Here is a 16,451-nt window from a genome sequence, read left to right as displayed (position 1 = left end):
AATATAATTCTGTCCCCCCTCTTGACCTTGCTCTCTAATAGCCAGGAAGTATCTGATACCTGGAGCATTGCCAATACTCAAGGTGAAAGCTTTTGCCAGGTATCTAGCTTTTCTGCTTCATCCTCCATCTTCTTAGCCATCAAGACTGTGGCCGGGCGATCACCTCTTTCCTTTCGAGGTTATTGTCTCTATGACTATAATCTCCCCTTTACACTGGTGGAACTCAAACTGGCCCTTCGTCGGTTGGGCAGTACATTGGTTGGACCTGATGATGTACACTACGAGATTCCTGCCATCTATCTCCTGCTTCTCTTGCTCTTCTTCTGATTTGCTGCTAACAGGGTATTCACCCTCATCCTGAACTACATATTGATGAAGTTGTGCTACCTGTTGTCCTTGAGACAAAATACTTGGAGCTTATATTTTGACTGTAAGCTGACCTTTATATCACATCAAGCAGCTACAAGTTCAAATGTACAAGAACATTTATCATCCTCCATGTCTTCTTTTCCACCACTTGGGGATCAGATCAACATTCTATGCTAAAGATATATCGTGCTCTTATTTGATCAAAATTAGACTATGGGTGCAAGTCTATAGCTCTGCCAGGACCTCAGCTCTGAAGATGCTGGACCCCATTTATTATCAGGGACTTTGGCTCTGCACCAGGTCTTTCCATACTTCCCTAGTTCAATGCTTATACAGAGTCTCATGAACCTACTTCACACCTCCACTGTTTGCAACTGTCTTTACTGTATGCTTGGAACTTCGATCCTTACCACAGCATTCAACCTGGGGTTGTGTTTTCTGTCCTTGGTGGGCCATGCTTTCTCAAAACAGACGATCTGCCATTGTTTCTTTTGGCCTTCCTATCCAGACAAAGTTGGATGAATTGGGTCTGTCCTTGGATAACATTGCAGTATCCACTGGTCAGCCCATCCCACCATGGCTTATTACAGTCTCCAAATGTACCTTCTTTTAAGTCATCATCTGAGAAAAGCAGATACTACCAATTGAAAGTACTGTCTGTTATTTTCTGCACATCTTTCGAACCATCCTTCCATTCTTGTTTATATGGATGGTTCAAAATCAGGTGACTGTGGGCTCTGCCATAGTTTGTTGTGGTTGCATGCAGAATCCCCTCTACAGTTTTTGTGTTCACTGCTGAACTGTATGCTATTTCTTTTGTACTTGATCACATAGAAGGTAAGCTGTCCTAAAGTTGCACTATTTATACTGATTCGCTTAGTTCTCTATTGGCTCTGGAACCACTTCATCTTAGTTCTTGCCCTGTTCTTGCTGTTACTCAAAACTGACTGGCCCACTTCTTTTTAACATCTACTTCTATTCAGTTTTTCTGAATACCAGGCCACGTTGGTATTTGAGGGAAGAAGCTTGCCAACACTGCAGCTAAGTCTATCTGCTCTGGCACTACCACTGCTGTGTCTGTTCCATACATGGACTACGGTCCTGTATTCAAGGCTGAGCTCCATGCTAGTTGGCAGTCGACTTGGAGTGAGCAACGTAAGAATCAGAAAGAGGAAGTTGTCCTAACTAGATTACACATTGGTCACGTTTATTTTGTGTTTATTCTGGTGGCTGTGAATTTTGGTCAAATTAACCACTCTTATATAGAGTTAGGGTAGAGAAAATAACATATATTGTTTTACAGAATATTTTAAATTTAGGGGATTTTGGATATTACATAGATGAAATTTGAGATTTTCAAGGAAGAAAATTTTTGTGATATTTAGCATGAAAATAACTAAGTACTAGTAGCAGTCAATACTTTGACTTCATACATTTATGAAGAAATACTTAGTGAAATCACTTACCAAAATCTACTTTTGTCTACAGATGACTTAATGCTTACTGAAAGTTTGGGAACTTTCTTGAAGGTTCAGAGAAAGATTGGATATTTTTTAGTATGTAAATTAATAAAGGTGAGTGAGGTCTTGAGCTCTGTCTGGTTGAGTTCATAGCAACAGAGTTAACAAGAGGGTGTTTGCTAATGGTAAGACTACTCTCATCCAATTATATCTGAGAATTTTGTTTTAAATGTGAGAATACAGCTTTACCATGATAAATAAAAAATGATGTAGAGCAATCGTGACAAAAATATTAAATTTAGTGACTTCTGCAGTTAGAAAAAGACAGGTTCAAGAAGTCTTGACAGAAATAAAATAAAATAACATTATAACCTGAAGGCTTTCAAAAAGTTCACTTTTCTGCTAAAGTGGCCATTTCTGATGACCACATTCAAAGTTGCTTAAATTTGACACACCATGACCTTTCACCTCTACTGTATTCAAAATTTTCATCTGAGTAAAAATGTTTAGTAAATGGTGACAACACAATTATCCTTGTAGGTTTAATTTGGCTTGGATTCTGTTCTCTTACCAAACTAATGTAATTTCTTGTTAAATGTTGGTTTAGGCATTATTCAAGTCTTGTAGGTTGAACTTGCAGAGACCTGTATTTCTGATGCAGTTAGCTGGATTTGAATAACTATAATGCTACAACACCACACCCCTATCCACCCATCACTCCTTTCCCAAACAAACACATACGCTCAACTTAAACTGTGGATGCATTATGAGAGAGTTTATCCTTTAGCATGGTGGTAAGATAAAACTGACCAGTTACCTTTCCTCTTGTCAGAAGTTTAAAATTAGGGATGGGGTAGATAACCTTAGTAGCTTTGCCAGTACAATATTTTTTTTTTCTTCCACAGCTGAACCTCATTTGTTATTGCAAACACACTTGTTGTAATACCGTAAATGTGTAATAGTGAAGAACTGTAGCATTGAAACCACTAACAAAGAGAAGTCATGAGTTAAAAGATGTGAATCGTTGTACTTTCAAGGGATGATAGTTTATTAGCAAAGATAAACTTACACTTTATAATTTCTTCTGTCCATCCTAAAGAAAAAGAAAGTAATGTTTATGACTCAAATTTACATAGATATGAAAGTTTCTACAAGATGACAATATAAATTCTGAAATATTTTTTTAATTAAAAGTTGCAAAAATTATTAAATTAATTTGTACTTAAGATATTTGAGATGCAGGTGCATATTTGGTAACTTAGTGGTGCTTTCCAGTTTTGTTGGAATTCATGTTCAAGAATAGTGACCATCTATCTTGAAGCATTTTGCTTAGGATTAGTATAGTTTGAAGTATCAGTAATATTCATTAACAGTATTTTTTGGTGTATAGGGTCTTCTTGAAAACCATGGTCCATTTAATGCAATGTGGAAGCTGTTGAGGCATCAGGCCCATTTAGCTGTTTTCATGTACTATCTCATTAGCAACAGTGAGCCTGCAAGTCTGGTAAGTACTACAACTTATCTATTTTGTGAGACTATGTAATTATTTTGCTCCTTTTAGTTTTACAGACAATGTGGTATTGATATGTTAATTGTAATTCCTTAACATGTAAACATATAGTGTGAGATTTATGCATAATTTTTGTTTTGAGAAAAAAGTTGTCTGGTTTTCTGTTACAAAGATCAGTATACATGATTCATCTGATATTAAACCATGAACTGTTTCCTTCAAGAAGTTTGGATTTACTCCTTTAGCTACATGTGTTCTGTTGTACTGTGCTTGTAAATCTTGATTTTTCAACTCATTCTGCAGTAGCAGATATACAAAAACTTCAGTATGCCCAAAAAACAATGTTTGTTATGGAATCAGATTTTGACTAACAACTAGATTAACCCTATATGCATAAGGAAAGGTAAAGGTTCTCATGTCATTCATCCATTTATGTATTTGATGTCAGAGTTATCAACTTCATTTTAGGTATTTTGACTTATTCTAGAATTGTTTCCTGCATAAAAATGAAGAGATGGAAGGGATTTAATTGAAGTATTTAAGATTGTTAAATGAATTGATATTGCAAGTGTACCACATTTTATTTTTGTATGTAATGGTGAAAATGCTTGTACAAGGGAACAGAAAATAAATTATGGCAGGGTTGGAGTCAGCTTAGGCTAACAGTTTTGTTTTTCAAACAGAGTGATAGGTCTTTGGAATGGGTTACATTCATATGTGTATGTAGTTAATTTAAAGGGGGAAAGGCTTGATAAATATAAGAATGAAAATATTAGGCATGATGTTTGCAAGTTTATGGATGGGGATTGCCTTGGTGGACCAAGAGGTTCCTTGTTAGTAAATTTTATATATGTATTGCTATTGGTTTTGAGAATAATTCTGAGTTGTATCATTTTTCTTAATGTTATGTATTTAACATAAATATATTAAATTAAACAAATATATACACTTTTTGAAAGATACTAGAAAGTAATCTGACAACTGCTACATCAGAACATCATTACTTCATGATTACAAACCAGGTTTATTTGTTGGTTGTAAGTTATTGTCCTGAGCTGGTGTTTGTCTGTTCAAGCTGATTTCATTTGACTATTTAGATGGTAATAAAATTGTAAAATGTATAGTTTTTTTTACATTTGTTTTTATTCTGTATTAGGTGCTAAGTACAGTGTTTAGTTGACTTGCAATTAGAATCTTCCTATTTACTCCTTGTAATAGTTTTTTGAAAATTAGCCATATTTTACACAGTGCAGTTATTCATAGTTTGTAATAACATTTTACATTTTGTAGTTTTTCTACTTGATAACTAATATTTATCAAGAAGGAACAGCAAAAGAAATGAAGAAATGGGCTTATGAGATTCATTCAAGTTTTTTAGTACCCGGTGCAGTAAGTTAATTTTTTTTTTTTTTAATTTCTTAATTTCTACAAAATTGCATTTTAAGATTGTCTTTTAACTGTCCAATCATTTCATTCTGTGGTGGTGTTGGGCATAATCTACTCAACAAAATATATAAGTAAGAGTAATATAACATTTGATCTATTTTCAAAAGAGCACTTAAAAGTATGACTTGGGTTAGAGGAAGAATGCCACTAGGCACTTTCTATCATTGAGTGGTGGAAATACAGCAAATTTATTTTTCATTAGTTTATTATGACAGTGCAGTTGGAGCTTGATATTTGTGTTAATTTTGAAGTATCACCTCTGTTAGCTTAAGTTGTTGAGACTATACTAGTTGTTTAGTCTGTGAAAATGCAATTTAAATATTCAACAGACTCTTGAGAAATGAGCTTAAATTGGTCAAGGATTGTCTGCTCCCTATCACTCCACATTTTAACATCTTTTCTATTTACTTTTCTTCTGGAAGTGTCCACTGGTGAGACAATGATAAGATGACAGACTTAAAGTGCTAAAATCTGGGTTTTGATTTTGAATAAACAGATTGCAGATAACCTATTACATATTTTTGCATGACAAAAACTTTAACATCTTTTGGTGGCTTGCCAAAATTTACTCGGGTAATATTTGTAGATCTGTTACTTGGATTTCTGAATAAACCTCATTGCTGCTGTACCATACATTTAGTGATGAAAGTAGATACCAATAACAGTATTAGGAAAATGAAATATTGTGAAAGAGCTTTGGATATTTCTTTACCTATTTTGATATGAAATCTATGAAAAAGAAGGAAAAAAAAACCTTGTAATAAAAAGTCGCAGTGTTGGTTTGTGCAGATGTACAATTGTGCACACACACATGCATGCATGCATACAAATTCATGTGTTGCAGTACTATAAAAAGAAAAAACAAAACATTTAACACCACTGGGCTAAATCCCTGTGGTAGGCATGGTACAGATAGACCATTATAGCTTTATGGTTGGAAAAGGTTAGCAGTGAAGGAAATTCTTGGTTAAGCATTGAAGTCATGTATGTGGAATGGATGTCTGAATCTGAAGTAATTTTAGTTTCAAATGATTGTTTAAAAACTGTCTAACAGTTGGAATTTATTAATCTCAAGATATATGCAATCAATATTCTTAATGTATGGGAGAATTTGAAACAGTTCTTGCATAATGTTATCAGTGTTCATTATCACTTCAGTTGTGTTGTTTATGTACACAGTGTATTTGTAAATGTGTATGAATGATTACAATTTTTAAAATTTTCTTATACAGCCTCTAAAAGTCAAGAATATTGATGAAACTATTCTAAATGATATTGGTAAGTAAAGTATTTATGTACAATGATGATTTAGTTATTACATAACTATAGTCAATATGGTATTCTTCATGCTTCACTTTTATGTGTAGTTTCAGCATCATTGAAATTAGTATAATTATACAACTTTGTGAAAATTAGTAAAATGGTTGTGTAGTCAGTGTGTTAGCAAAACTAGATATAAAGTATTTTTATCAAGAACTTATCATTCTTACCATTTGTTTTAGTAAACAGTGTTTAAATGTAAAATAATTTTTGAGTTTTGTATATTCCCTGTGTTGCTAGCAGAAATAATATTTCTTGAGATATAACCCTAAACCTATTTTAAATTTATATGTAAATATGTTAGTTCTGTATTTGGGGGAACACTTTTTGTTTTCTCCTTCTTTTGAAAGATGATGTTCTCCAAAACCAGTTGGAAAAGGAAGATAACCTCAAGGGTATTTTTATAAAAGCTAGAAGAAAAGCGAAAGAAGAACTGAATGAACTACTTGCTGAGTTTAGAATGAAAAGAACACTTGGTAAGTGCACATATTTGAAACATGGTTCTTGTAACATTCTAACAAATATATGGAAGATTTTTCTTCACTTTTTCCAAGTTTATATGTTCATCAGTGCAATTTCACTAAATTAAAGATAAGATTAGGTGTAGAGCAAAGAAGCTTTAAACCTATTAACATGTGGTTGTGTTCACATGAACTTTGAGGGGACTAGCAAGGAGCTTAACTGGTCAGTACTAGAACTGCAGGTGCATTTGTATTACTGTTTTTAATTGGGTTTGTAAAAGCTTTTTCTGACTTGTCAGAATTTACTTTCTTATTAGCCTCGTGTCCATTGGAAGTCAGAGTGCATGACACAACCTATTTATCACATTTGCCCTTATAGGTTAAAGTGCACGTGCCATTACGTTTCAAAGCATTATTCTCAAAATTATTAAATAACATATTTAATACTTATGAGATTGGCATCAAAACATAGTTGTTTATAAGTGACCTTGAAGGCAAAAAAAGAATTTTGCCAAAACTGTAGATGTGTGATCAGTAAGTCATTGCTTTGAATAGGAATGAGATTTTTTTTCAAGCTGCATATACTTTACTTAGAGACCCTATTAAAATACAGGGATTTTGAGGATACTAATACTTTAATAAAATTCTGAGGTTAATGTTTGAAGTTTACCAAAATTATCATCTGTACACATCTTGCCATCTAGTCTAAAGAAGGCTTAGAATAGAGCATATGCTGAGCACAGAATTTTGTAACACAGGTACATTCTCAAAATCACCTTTTCAATTTTAAAATAAGGGTAGTAAATTTTATGTGTCCAAATAACATCATCCACATATGCTGAAAAATTTGACAGACATCAAACAGAAGAGCAGTAGTACTGAAACACATACGATGTGAATGGATTGGTGAGGTTCAGAATCTACAATATTTATTGGACCAGTGAAACTTTGAACCATGTAATAAATGCTTTCACACATTCTAATTGCAACTTTATTACTTCAGGAAGTTTCTTTTGTAAGTATTGTAGGAAACATAATCTACTTAGTCCTGTATTGTGTTCTTGGAACAAAGGCAAATATGAATGACAATTTTCTGTTTTGCATGTGCATACTTGCTCTTGAGGGTGTTGTATTATGGGTGCTGTGTGCAGCATTGGGATGAAATATATGTTGAGATGGTCACTGATTTCAGCTGTATATGGAGTTGTTTAACTTTACAGGTTGAAAGTAAAATAAACAGAATATTTGTGGGATATGTTTAACAGTTTAAACTTTCAGAATATGTATTTTGAAACCTCATGATGAAGATGTTCTAGAGGCTATACAAGTGAAATATGAGATTCTTGAGACAAAGAAAAGTATATTTAATCTCAAAATGAAAATTGCTGTTTTATACCAGTTAAAAAGAAATTCGTGAATAAATATTAACAAAAAATATTTCCTTAAAAATATCTGTCTGTATGTGCAAAAGCTTTGTAATGTTTACTAAAAATCTACCAAATTTTGTGAAGATATACGTAATATATTAGAAATTAATAGTATGTAAACTGTAACAAGTACAAATTGTTACGAGTTTGGTCCGATTGGCCAAGGCAGTGTTAGTAAAGTTTTATATGGAGTTACATTGAATAAATTACATCAAGCAAATTTTATTATTACTGTATGTCACAGCTGAACAGCTTTGTGATAAGTGGGTGTTAGTCTAATCTTTGAGGATTTTAAATGCAACTGTAAAGCAGTAAAACTAAGTAAACTCAGATTAGTGAAGTCTCTTACCTTTGGCTGTGTGAACAAATATGTAGTTGTTTTCTACAGTATACAGTCGTTATAAAAAATATAATGTAGATTTAATTTGTAATTTTCATGTTTCACTTTATCCTACATTTTTTATCTCATCACAGTTTGTTTTAGGATAGGAAAAAATTCACTGATGAAAATATACTTTTATCCAAATAAGGTCATTCATTTGTTTAGGAGGTTCCATAAGTTATGCAAATGGAAACTAAGTCGACAAAAAAAATATTTTTCTTCTTAACATGAAAAATCACCTTGTACTGGAATAAGTCTGACTTGATAAATTTACAGAAAAATCTTTTCTAAAGATACTTCATTAAAATTTTGATATTTTGTGTACAATCTAGTTGTAATGTTTACCAGTTGCCTTCCAGATTTCACAAAGATGCACTTTACACATAGCAATGTTTGCTACAGTATCAAATTTGTTGAGTTTTGAAAACTTGGTTGGTACATACCATTTGGCACTGTTCACTTGAAGTTAATTGGTATTAATTTATCTTTGAAAAATTTCTAAGATTGTATTAAACTTGAAGCTAGTGACTAGAATATCTTTTTATACAAAGTTTTTAAACTCTTATGCAAAATTACATACAACACTTTACATGGTTCAGAAAACTTCTGTTTATTAACCCTTTCGGCGCAGTTGGCAACCTCAGTCGACTTGAATACTCAGCGTGGCAGGCGATCTTCATTGACAAGATGTAAACAACATACCCTAATGGCTAATTATCATAATCAAACAGGCCTGTAAACCAGCTGAGACTAGAACCACGTGTTTCATTGTTTACTTGGGATTCCCAGCAGGTACTTAAACAGGAGGTCACGTGATTTCTGTGTTTTCTAGCTTGTGTAGATCATACTGTTTATTGTTTTAGAAAATGCCTTCCTTGCATATTCTGTTGATAGTTGCATCATCGTTACAATGATGAAAGGAAAAGCTTATACCACTAAAGAAGTAATCGATATTATTTGTAATGATGAGCCAGATGATAATGAAAGCTTACTTGTAACGGTCAAGAGTGATAATGAAGACATTCATGGCCTGGAATCTGCCCCCACTTTAGATAAGCACATGGTGTAGTTAGGGTTATATAACTTATTGCATAAATTGACTAACAAAGTCTAGTTCTTGTCAACGGATATATAGTATATTGTGCAAGAGCAATGGTGAAAACCCGGTATCTCCAAGACTATTCAGAGAGCAGGTTATTCAAAATTTGCTGGAGAGATATGTCAGCAAAGCCAAATGAAAAGGAAGACCAAAGTACTGATAATGGTCAGCACTTGATGGAAAAACATAGTATTGGACAATATGAGGACAAAAAAAATCAAACTTGATTTGTACTGTTTTCAGTGATAGATATACAGCTGGATGGAAAAGAAAGCACACTAATTATTTTTGCAAACAGTGTAATCTCCTCATGTGCTTTTTATCATGCCACTAGATATACCATAACCACAAAGACTATTGATGGGCTGCTGCACAAATTGTGTACAATTTATAATAAATTATTGTGCTTTACATGGCACTTCTTCATTGTGTATCAGGGTGTCTTCCTTTATTCCTGTTATTCTTATGTATTGAATTTAACATGTAGTATTGGGTACAGTCACTGAATATTTCAGGTACTTTTGTTGAGTTATTGCTGAGATATCATGCTTTTAGTACTGATACCATAATTAGTTGAAGTATCAACAATATATATTCAGCACCATGCCAAACATTCAAGTATTTTATTCAGCAACGAAAGGGTTAAGGAAGTTAATTGGTCAGTGGGATTTGTTGAGAGGAGAGGAAATCTATCGTACATTTCAAATAAAAAATCTAGTATCGAATGGTAATATTCTTATTAGGAAATCAGAAACTACTCAGCCCATTGTTTTACGTTGCTTGATTGATCTTAATAATTTATAAATACTGCAATGGCTGATGATATTGTTGGTGTTACACCAACTTTGTCTTCTCTTTCTGATTTACCAAATGTTTTTTCTGTTGGTCATCTAAATTTAATACATGTTAATATTCAAGTCTTACTCAAAATTTTGGCCAATTTCTTGGTTTTTTTACAATCAAGCGTTGTTAAATTTCATATAATAGCTTTTTCTGAAACTTGGTTTGTTGAGGATGGATTTGTTTCCTTTTCGATTCCAGGTTACTCCTTTTATTCTTCATCTTCTGGTCTAAATAAGGCTAGTGGAGTGGCAGTTTTTGTTAAATTTGAGATACTGACTATGATAAAGAAGTACAGTACATTAAGTCTGATGCTTTAATTTTATTTTGTATGATTCAAAATAAGAAATTTAATCTCTTTGTTGTTTATCGATCTCTAGATTGCCTGTATTGAAATTTATTGATGAGCTTTCATTAGAATTGAATTTATACAAATATGATATTAATATACTTGTTGGTGATTTTAATATAGATGTTTTGGCATTTGATGATGTTTGTTATAAGAATGCATATTTTAAGTTTTTGTCTGAGAACAATCTTATTATTATTATTTCTTCTCCTACACGGATAACCAATGTTACTAATTCTTGTATTGATCATTTTTAATTAGTGGAAATACTGTTAAAATTGTTATTCTTATATTGTTGAGAGTTTTTGACCGATCATTTTCCAATTGTTTTATGTATAGACATTTTATCGGATCTAGAACATGTCTCAAATGTTCAAAAGATTAAGTTTAATGAATTGAGTTCTTGTTTGAATTTTTCAGATTGGTCCTGTGTTATGAATTGTTCTGATGTTAATGTTGCTTATGATAATTTTGCTGAAGTGTTAACTGATTGTATTCAAAGTTGTACTACTACTGTTTCTGTGTCACGAAAGTTTAGAAAAATTAAGCCATGGATTACCAGTGAATTGGTTTTGTTAATGATTAAAGAGATAAGTTAAAAGAAAGTACATCAATTTCCTGATGATATTTATCTAAAGATTAGATTTAAGTGTTTAAGGAATTATGTTGTTAGCTTGACCCGTAAGACTAAATGGACTTATTATCATAACCTGTTTAAGAATGCTAAAACTATTAAACAGAATTGGAATATTGTTAACTCTATTATTGATGTTAAAAAAAAAAAAAGAAATTTTGTAATTTTGGTACTACTGATTTATCTGATTTGAATTATTTTTTGTTAATGTTGCTAAATCTACTTGCTCCAGTCCTAAATTTTGTTCTCAGGGCATGCCTCCTGCTCCTTCTTCTTCTTGTTACCTATATCCTGTTACTGTATCTGAAACTATGAATAATATTTTCTCCTTATCAAATTCAGCTTCTAATGGTGTAGATGGTGTTTGGTTAAGATTTTGAAAGCTAATGCTAATCTTTTGCACCAATTTTGACTTTTTTAATTAATTTATCTTTTACTCAAGGGAAGTTTCCTAATGCTTTAAAGTTATCATTGGTCATTCCTATTTATAAATCTGGTAATATTTCTGATTTTACGAATTATAGACCCATTTCCTTATTAATACATTTCTCTAAACTATTTGAAAAATCTATGAAGATTAGAATTTTATCATTTCTTGATAGACATTCAGTTTTGTCTCCTTCTCAATTTGGCTTTTCGGCCTGGGCTTGGAGCGGAGGTTGCTGTTGCTAAACTTGTGGGAAGTATTACAGAAGCTTTGGATTCTGATCTTCATCCAATTGCTGTTTTTCTTGACTTAGCCAAAGCTTTTGATTCTGTTAATCATAAAATATTGTTAAATAAATTATCTTATTATGGTTTTAGAGGCATTGTTTTTGATTGGTTTTTTTCTTACTTTCACAATAGAAAGCAATCGGTTTGTGTCCATAATAATTATAGTGATTGGCTTACAATTAATGTTGGAGTACCACAAGGTTCTGTTCTGGGCCCTTTATTATTTCTCATTTATATAAATGATATTCTTTACCAACAGTTTTTGGAGGTATCAAGCCTATGCCGATGATATTGCTGTTGTTTATAGTAAGCCAAATCTAATTAATGAAGCCATTATTTCTTGTGATCTTAATAAAATTAAAATTGGCTTTTCTGTAATGACTTATCCTTAAATATATCTAAATCTTTCCTTCTTCAGTTTAACCTTTATGGTGCCATTCCAGCTTTTCCTTCTATTTTTTTATCATTCTAGTGATTGTTATACTTACACTAATTGTAAATGTCCCAAATTGACTCAAGTTTCCTCTGTTAAATATTTAGGAATTATTTTAGATCGAAAATTAAATTGGCAATTTCATATTAATTCTTTAGTTAGTAAATTAAAATATAGTTCTATGCTAATTTTGAACTTAGTCAATGTGCTCCTTATCATATTTTGTTAAGTGTATATTATGCTCTCTTTCAATCTTTCTTACAATATTGTATTTCAATTTGGGGTGGCACATATAAGACTTTTTTAATTCCTATTCACAAGTTGCAAAAAGTGTTTTCTCTCTTATTTTACTCATAGGCTTGATACCGATTTCAGTAAATTTAACTCCCCTCTTTCATATGATAAACTTTATTTATATTTTTTAGCTTTATCTACATTGCATGTTTCTTTTAATAGGCCTTTTAAAGTCACTTCATATTTTACACGACTTCAATCTTTTTTTCCAATTAATGTACCCACACCATTAAAACAGTTACACTTCATCAATATCTTTATTTGGCACCTCATTATTCATAATTTTATTCCTTATAGTATAAGATCTTCTATTAATCGTGTTAATCAAAGAAATACTTAAAACAATGGATCTTAAATACTGATGATAATATTCTGGGAACTTTATATTGATTTTGTAAGTTTTGATTTTACTTTATTATGTGTTTAACCATCACAGGACGAGTTAACTCTTTGTTGATGGTTTTATATTGATATTTGATTTTTTGTGTCTAATTTATTGCTTAATAAATTTATTATTATTATATTATTATATTATTTTATACAGCTATTCATCAGATTGATTATTTGTACTTTTTTATTTAACTTTATTTTAGTGTTAGTAGATCTATCATATAACTACTCCATTCAATGAAAAATCTGTTATTGCATTGAACAAGTGAGAATTTCAAGTTTACTAGATTTTGTTGAAGTCATTCAGTAAACAGATAATACATTGAGCTGCTTTGCTTTGATTCACATAGCTGAATTTGTGAAGGAAATTGAGTGTTTATCCTGTTTCTCTGCCCTATCCTGCAGTAAATGTTGTATATGGATTGAATGTATTGTAAATGTAATATTTGTTTGAGCCTCAATCCCTGAACGGGGGAAAGACAAGTTAATTCATCCTGATGTTGTTTAATCATTTCTGAAGTGGGGAGACCATTCTATTTTCATCTGAGCAATTATTTCTTCTTTTGTAACTATTCTATGTTGTTTTGATTATATGGCTATGCACTGGTAGTACAATTTAGCAGTTTTTTACAGCTGAAATAATGGGATCAGATGGATGTCATAAGTACACAGCTGTGTCAGTTTTGATTGAAACTTTAGCTAGTGATAATTCATTGTTATCATTAGATTCTAAAATTGATGCTGAGTCTGAGTTTTTAATATTGATAGTTTAGAAGTTGAAAATAAAAGCACTACTAGCTTGGACAGCAGTTCGGATGCAGAAATAAACTGACATCATTGAGGCAGCAGTTGATCCATTTGCATAGACTATAAATTCTCACTGCAGCAGGGAACTGTTTCCATTTATTGGTACATTTGGTATGACATTCCATTTTAGATGATGATGCAGAAGAGATTGGCTATTTGAAGCTGTAAATTACTTATGAGTTGGTTGAAATCATTGTACAAGAAACAAATCACCATACAGAACAATGCAAAGCCAAATACGTGGTAGTCAATATCCAGAGTTCTTGCCTTGGAGCCTGCAAATGGTGATGAGATACATTTATTTCTTGCCCTTTTGTATTATCTTGAAGGCATTATTCACAAGTCTGAAACTGCACACCATTTTAGTTGCAAGGCACTGCTTCATACATCTTTTTTTTTTTTTTATATAAAGGAAACTATAACTACAAAAATATCTGTAACATCATGAATTTTGTTTTACTTTCCAAACATTGAGTTTTATATATTTGAGGAAGTGGGACACTGGCAAAACTCTTCAAACTAAAACCAGTGATAAACATATTTCGCAAGAAATGCAAAGAATTATACATACATGAGAGACATTAGTATTGACGAAAGCCTCATGCTCTGGAAAGGCAGACTTTTACCAATAAATATTCTCTGAAGAATACTAAATACTAACAAACTAAATTTTACAGTATTCAGTTAACATAATCCCCCATTAAGTGAGAGTTTAACCACTGGGTATATCCTTGTTTAAGGGGTTATTGGAAATGTTGAGAGAATTAACAAAGTTTAAACTATGAGCGAAGTTAGTTTTCCTAGCAGAGCTTTTTTCAATAGCCATATAAGTAGATTCTAGTTGTCAACAAAATATTTCTTAAGGCTCAAACTAAACATGTCTAAATTGCAAAAAAAATAGCCGTAAAGCATTGCTAAAAAATTTAAGCTTGCACGTTAAGCTTAGCAACCAGAAACTGCAAAAAATGACTTTATTTATGTAACAGTTTATTTAAAAAAAACAAAAAACATACAAGGTGAGAAATGGTTGAAGATGTTTAATTGACTACTGAACGTTTAGTGGAACCCATTGATTTTTTTAAACACTTTTTTCTTAACAATTTGTTAACCAAGTTTCGCATGGGTTAATGACTTTGTTATATTGTTCTTAAGAGCTTGTTTACAAAAAGAAAACAAATGGAAATACCATTTGTGCTGTAATAAATCCTAAATTTTATAAAGGAAGTGAGTAACTTCAACTGAGTCTGTTTTTTTTTTTCAGTTTTTTTATGCTATTAGTTACTTATAATAGGCAACATCATAAAATAAAAACGGGTAATTTATGCCTTTGACTACTTGTAAAATTGACTAGTAGAACTTTGGCAACAAAATGCTTTTGTTGAGCATCAAAGAGCTGGAAATTTAGATTTATTTTGTTTTTGCTTTTATGTTTTAAGATTGAGATTTATCTATTAATATTTATATTGCTAAAGTGTACTTGTAACAGTGCTGTTTTGATATTTTAGATACCTCAGCTTTTTAGGAAATATAATTTTCCTTGTCATCTTGCTCGGAAATAGAACAGTAAGCCAGTCATATTACAGAAAGCTCAGGCTATGTGCAAGTTCATTCACAGTATAATATTAATAAATGTAAATTTTGAACCAGTACTGTTGTGTTTCAGGTCTAGGAAATTTTTTTGGACCATCAGATAGTCAGCTTGAAGAAGCAATGCAAGATAAAGCCAAGGAATTAAAGATTATTGAACAGTTATTGGTTCCAATCTTAGAAAATCTATCGTACGTATATGTAAATTTTTTTGTATAAAAAGTTTTCAATGTAAATTGTCTAATGTTGAAATATTGAAGCACAAGTATACATTTCTAATTACTTATCCACTTTTCACTACAGGCTTTATGAAATGCATAGAAGACTTAGTATTAACATAATACTTTTATAGGATGGTTATTTACATTAGTATATTTTAGATGACTTAAGGGTTAAGAAATGGTGGGGAAATAATTGAAGTTGTATATAGTTAAGAGTTTTCCCCAGTTTCAAGAGCAAAAGTTTCTATAGGATAGATCAGTATTCACTGTATTTATTTTTGTTTAAGAGCTAGACTGCTTAAATAGTGTATCTGTCTTTCGATAGAACCTATAGTTGAATAACCATATTGATGTTTGCATGAGTCAGCTAATTGAGATTTGGAGTGTAAAAAAACTAGCTGTTATTAGCAGAATATTTGTTTTGATATATTTTGTTGAATTATCTTAGTGTTCAGTTTAATTTCTAGCCTCTGCTTTTTACTGTTTAAATTTCTGTTATGAGATTCTCACTTTATTATTATAAGTTTTTAATTATACAACAAATATCAGATTAGGTTTTTATGAATATAAATAATGTTCTATCAAAGTTGTTACTTTCTTAATAAATTTAATCATCTGAATGTTCAAACATCCCTGTAACTTGTTAGTATCATAAAAGTTGGAGCTTTTTAATGTGCCTGCATATCTAAGTAAAAAAACTAGGCAATC

At 31.6% G+C, this 16,451-nt stretch overlaps 1 protein-coding gene across 3 annotated transcripts in view; it reads left to right on the top strand.

Annotated features, from left to right (window-relative positions):
- The window catches only part of LOC143233070 (rho guanine nucleotide exchange factor 11-like), a 115,135-nt gene that overhangs the window by 39,534 nt on the left and 59,150 nt on the right, over positions 1 to 16,451 (top strand). For all 3 annotated transcript variants that reach the window (XM_076468951.1, XM_076468952.1, XM_076468953.1), the window contains 5 exons: positions 3,220 to 3,333; positions 4,630 to 4,728; positions 6,018 to 6,063; positions 6,456 to 6,581; positions 15,599 to 15,713. In XM_076468951.1, the coding sequence (XP_076325066.1) occupies positions 3,220 to 3,333; positions 4,630 to 4,728; positions 6,018 to 6,063; positions 6,456 to 6,581; positions 15,599 to 15,713 (500 nt within the window). The remainder of the gene's footprint in view (positions 1 to 3,219; positions 3,334 to 4,629; positions 4,729 to 6,017; positions 6,064 to 6,455; positions 6,582 to 15,598; positions 15,714 to 16,451) is intronic.

This window comes from Tachypleus tridentatus, chromosome 12 (genome assembly GCF_004210375.1).
Source record: "Tachypleus tridentatus isolate NWPU-2018 chromosome 12, ASM421037v1, whole genome shotgun sequence".
Classification (NCBI taxonomy): domain Eukaryota; kingdom Metazoa; phylum Arthropoda; class Merostomata; order Xiphosura; family Limulidae; genus Tachypleus; species Tachypleus tridentatus.
The sequence above is the reverse complement of the archived record's forward strand: the minus strand, read 5'-3'. Positions and strand labels throughout refer to the sequence as shown.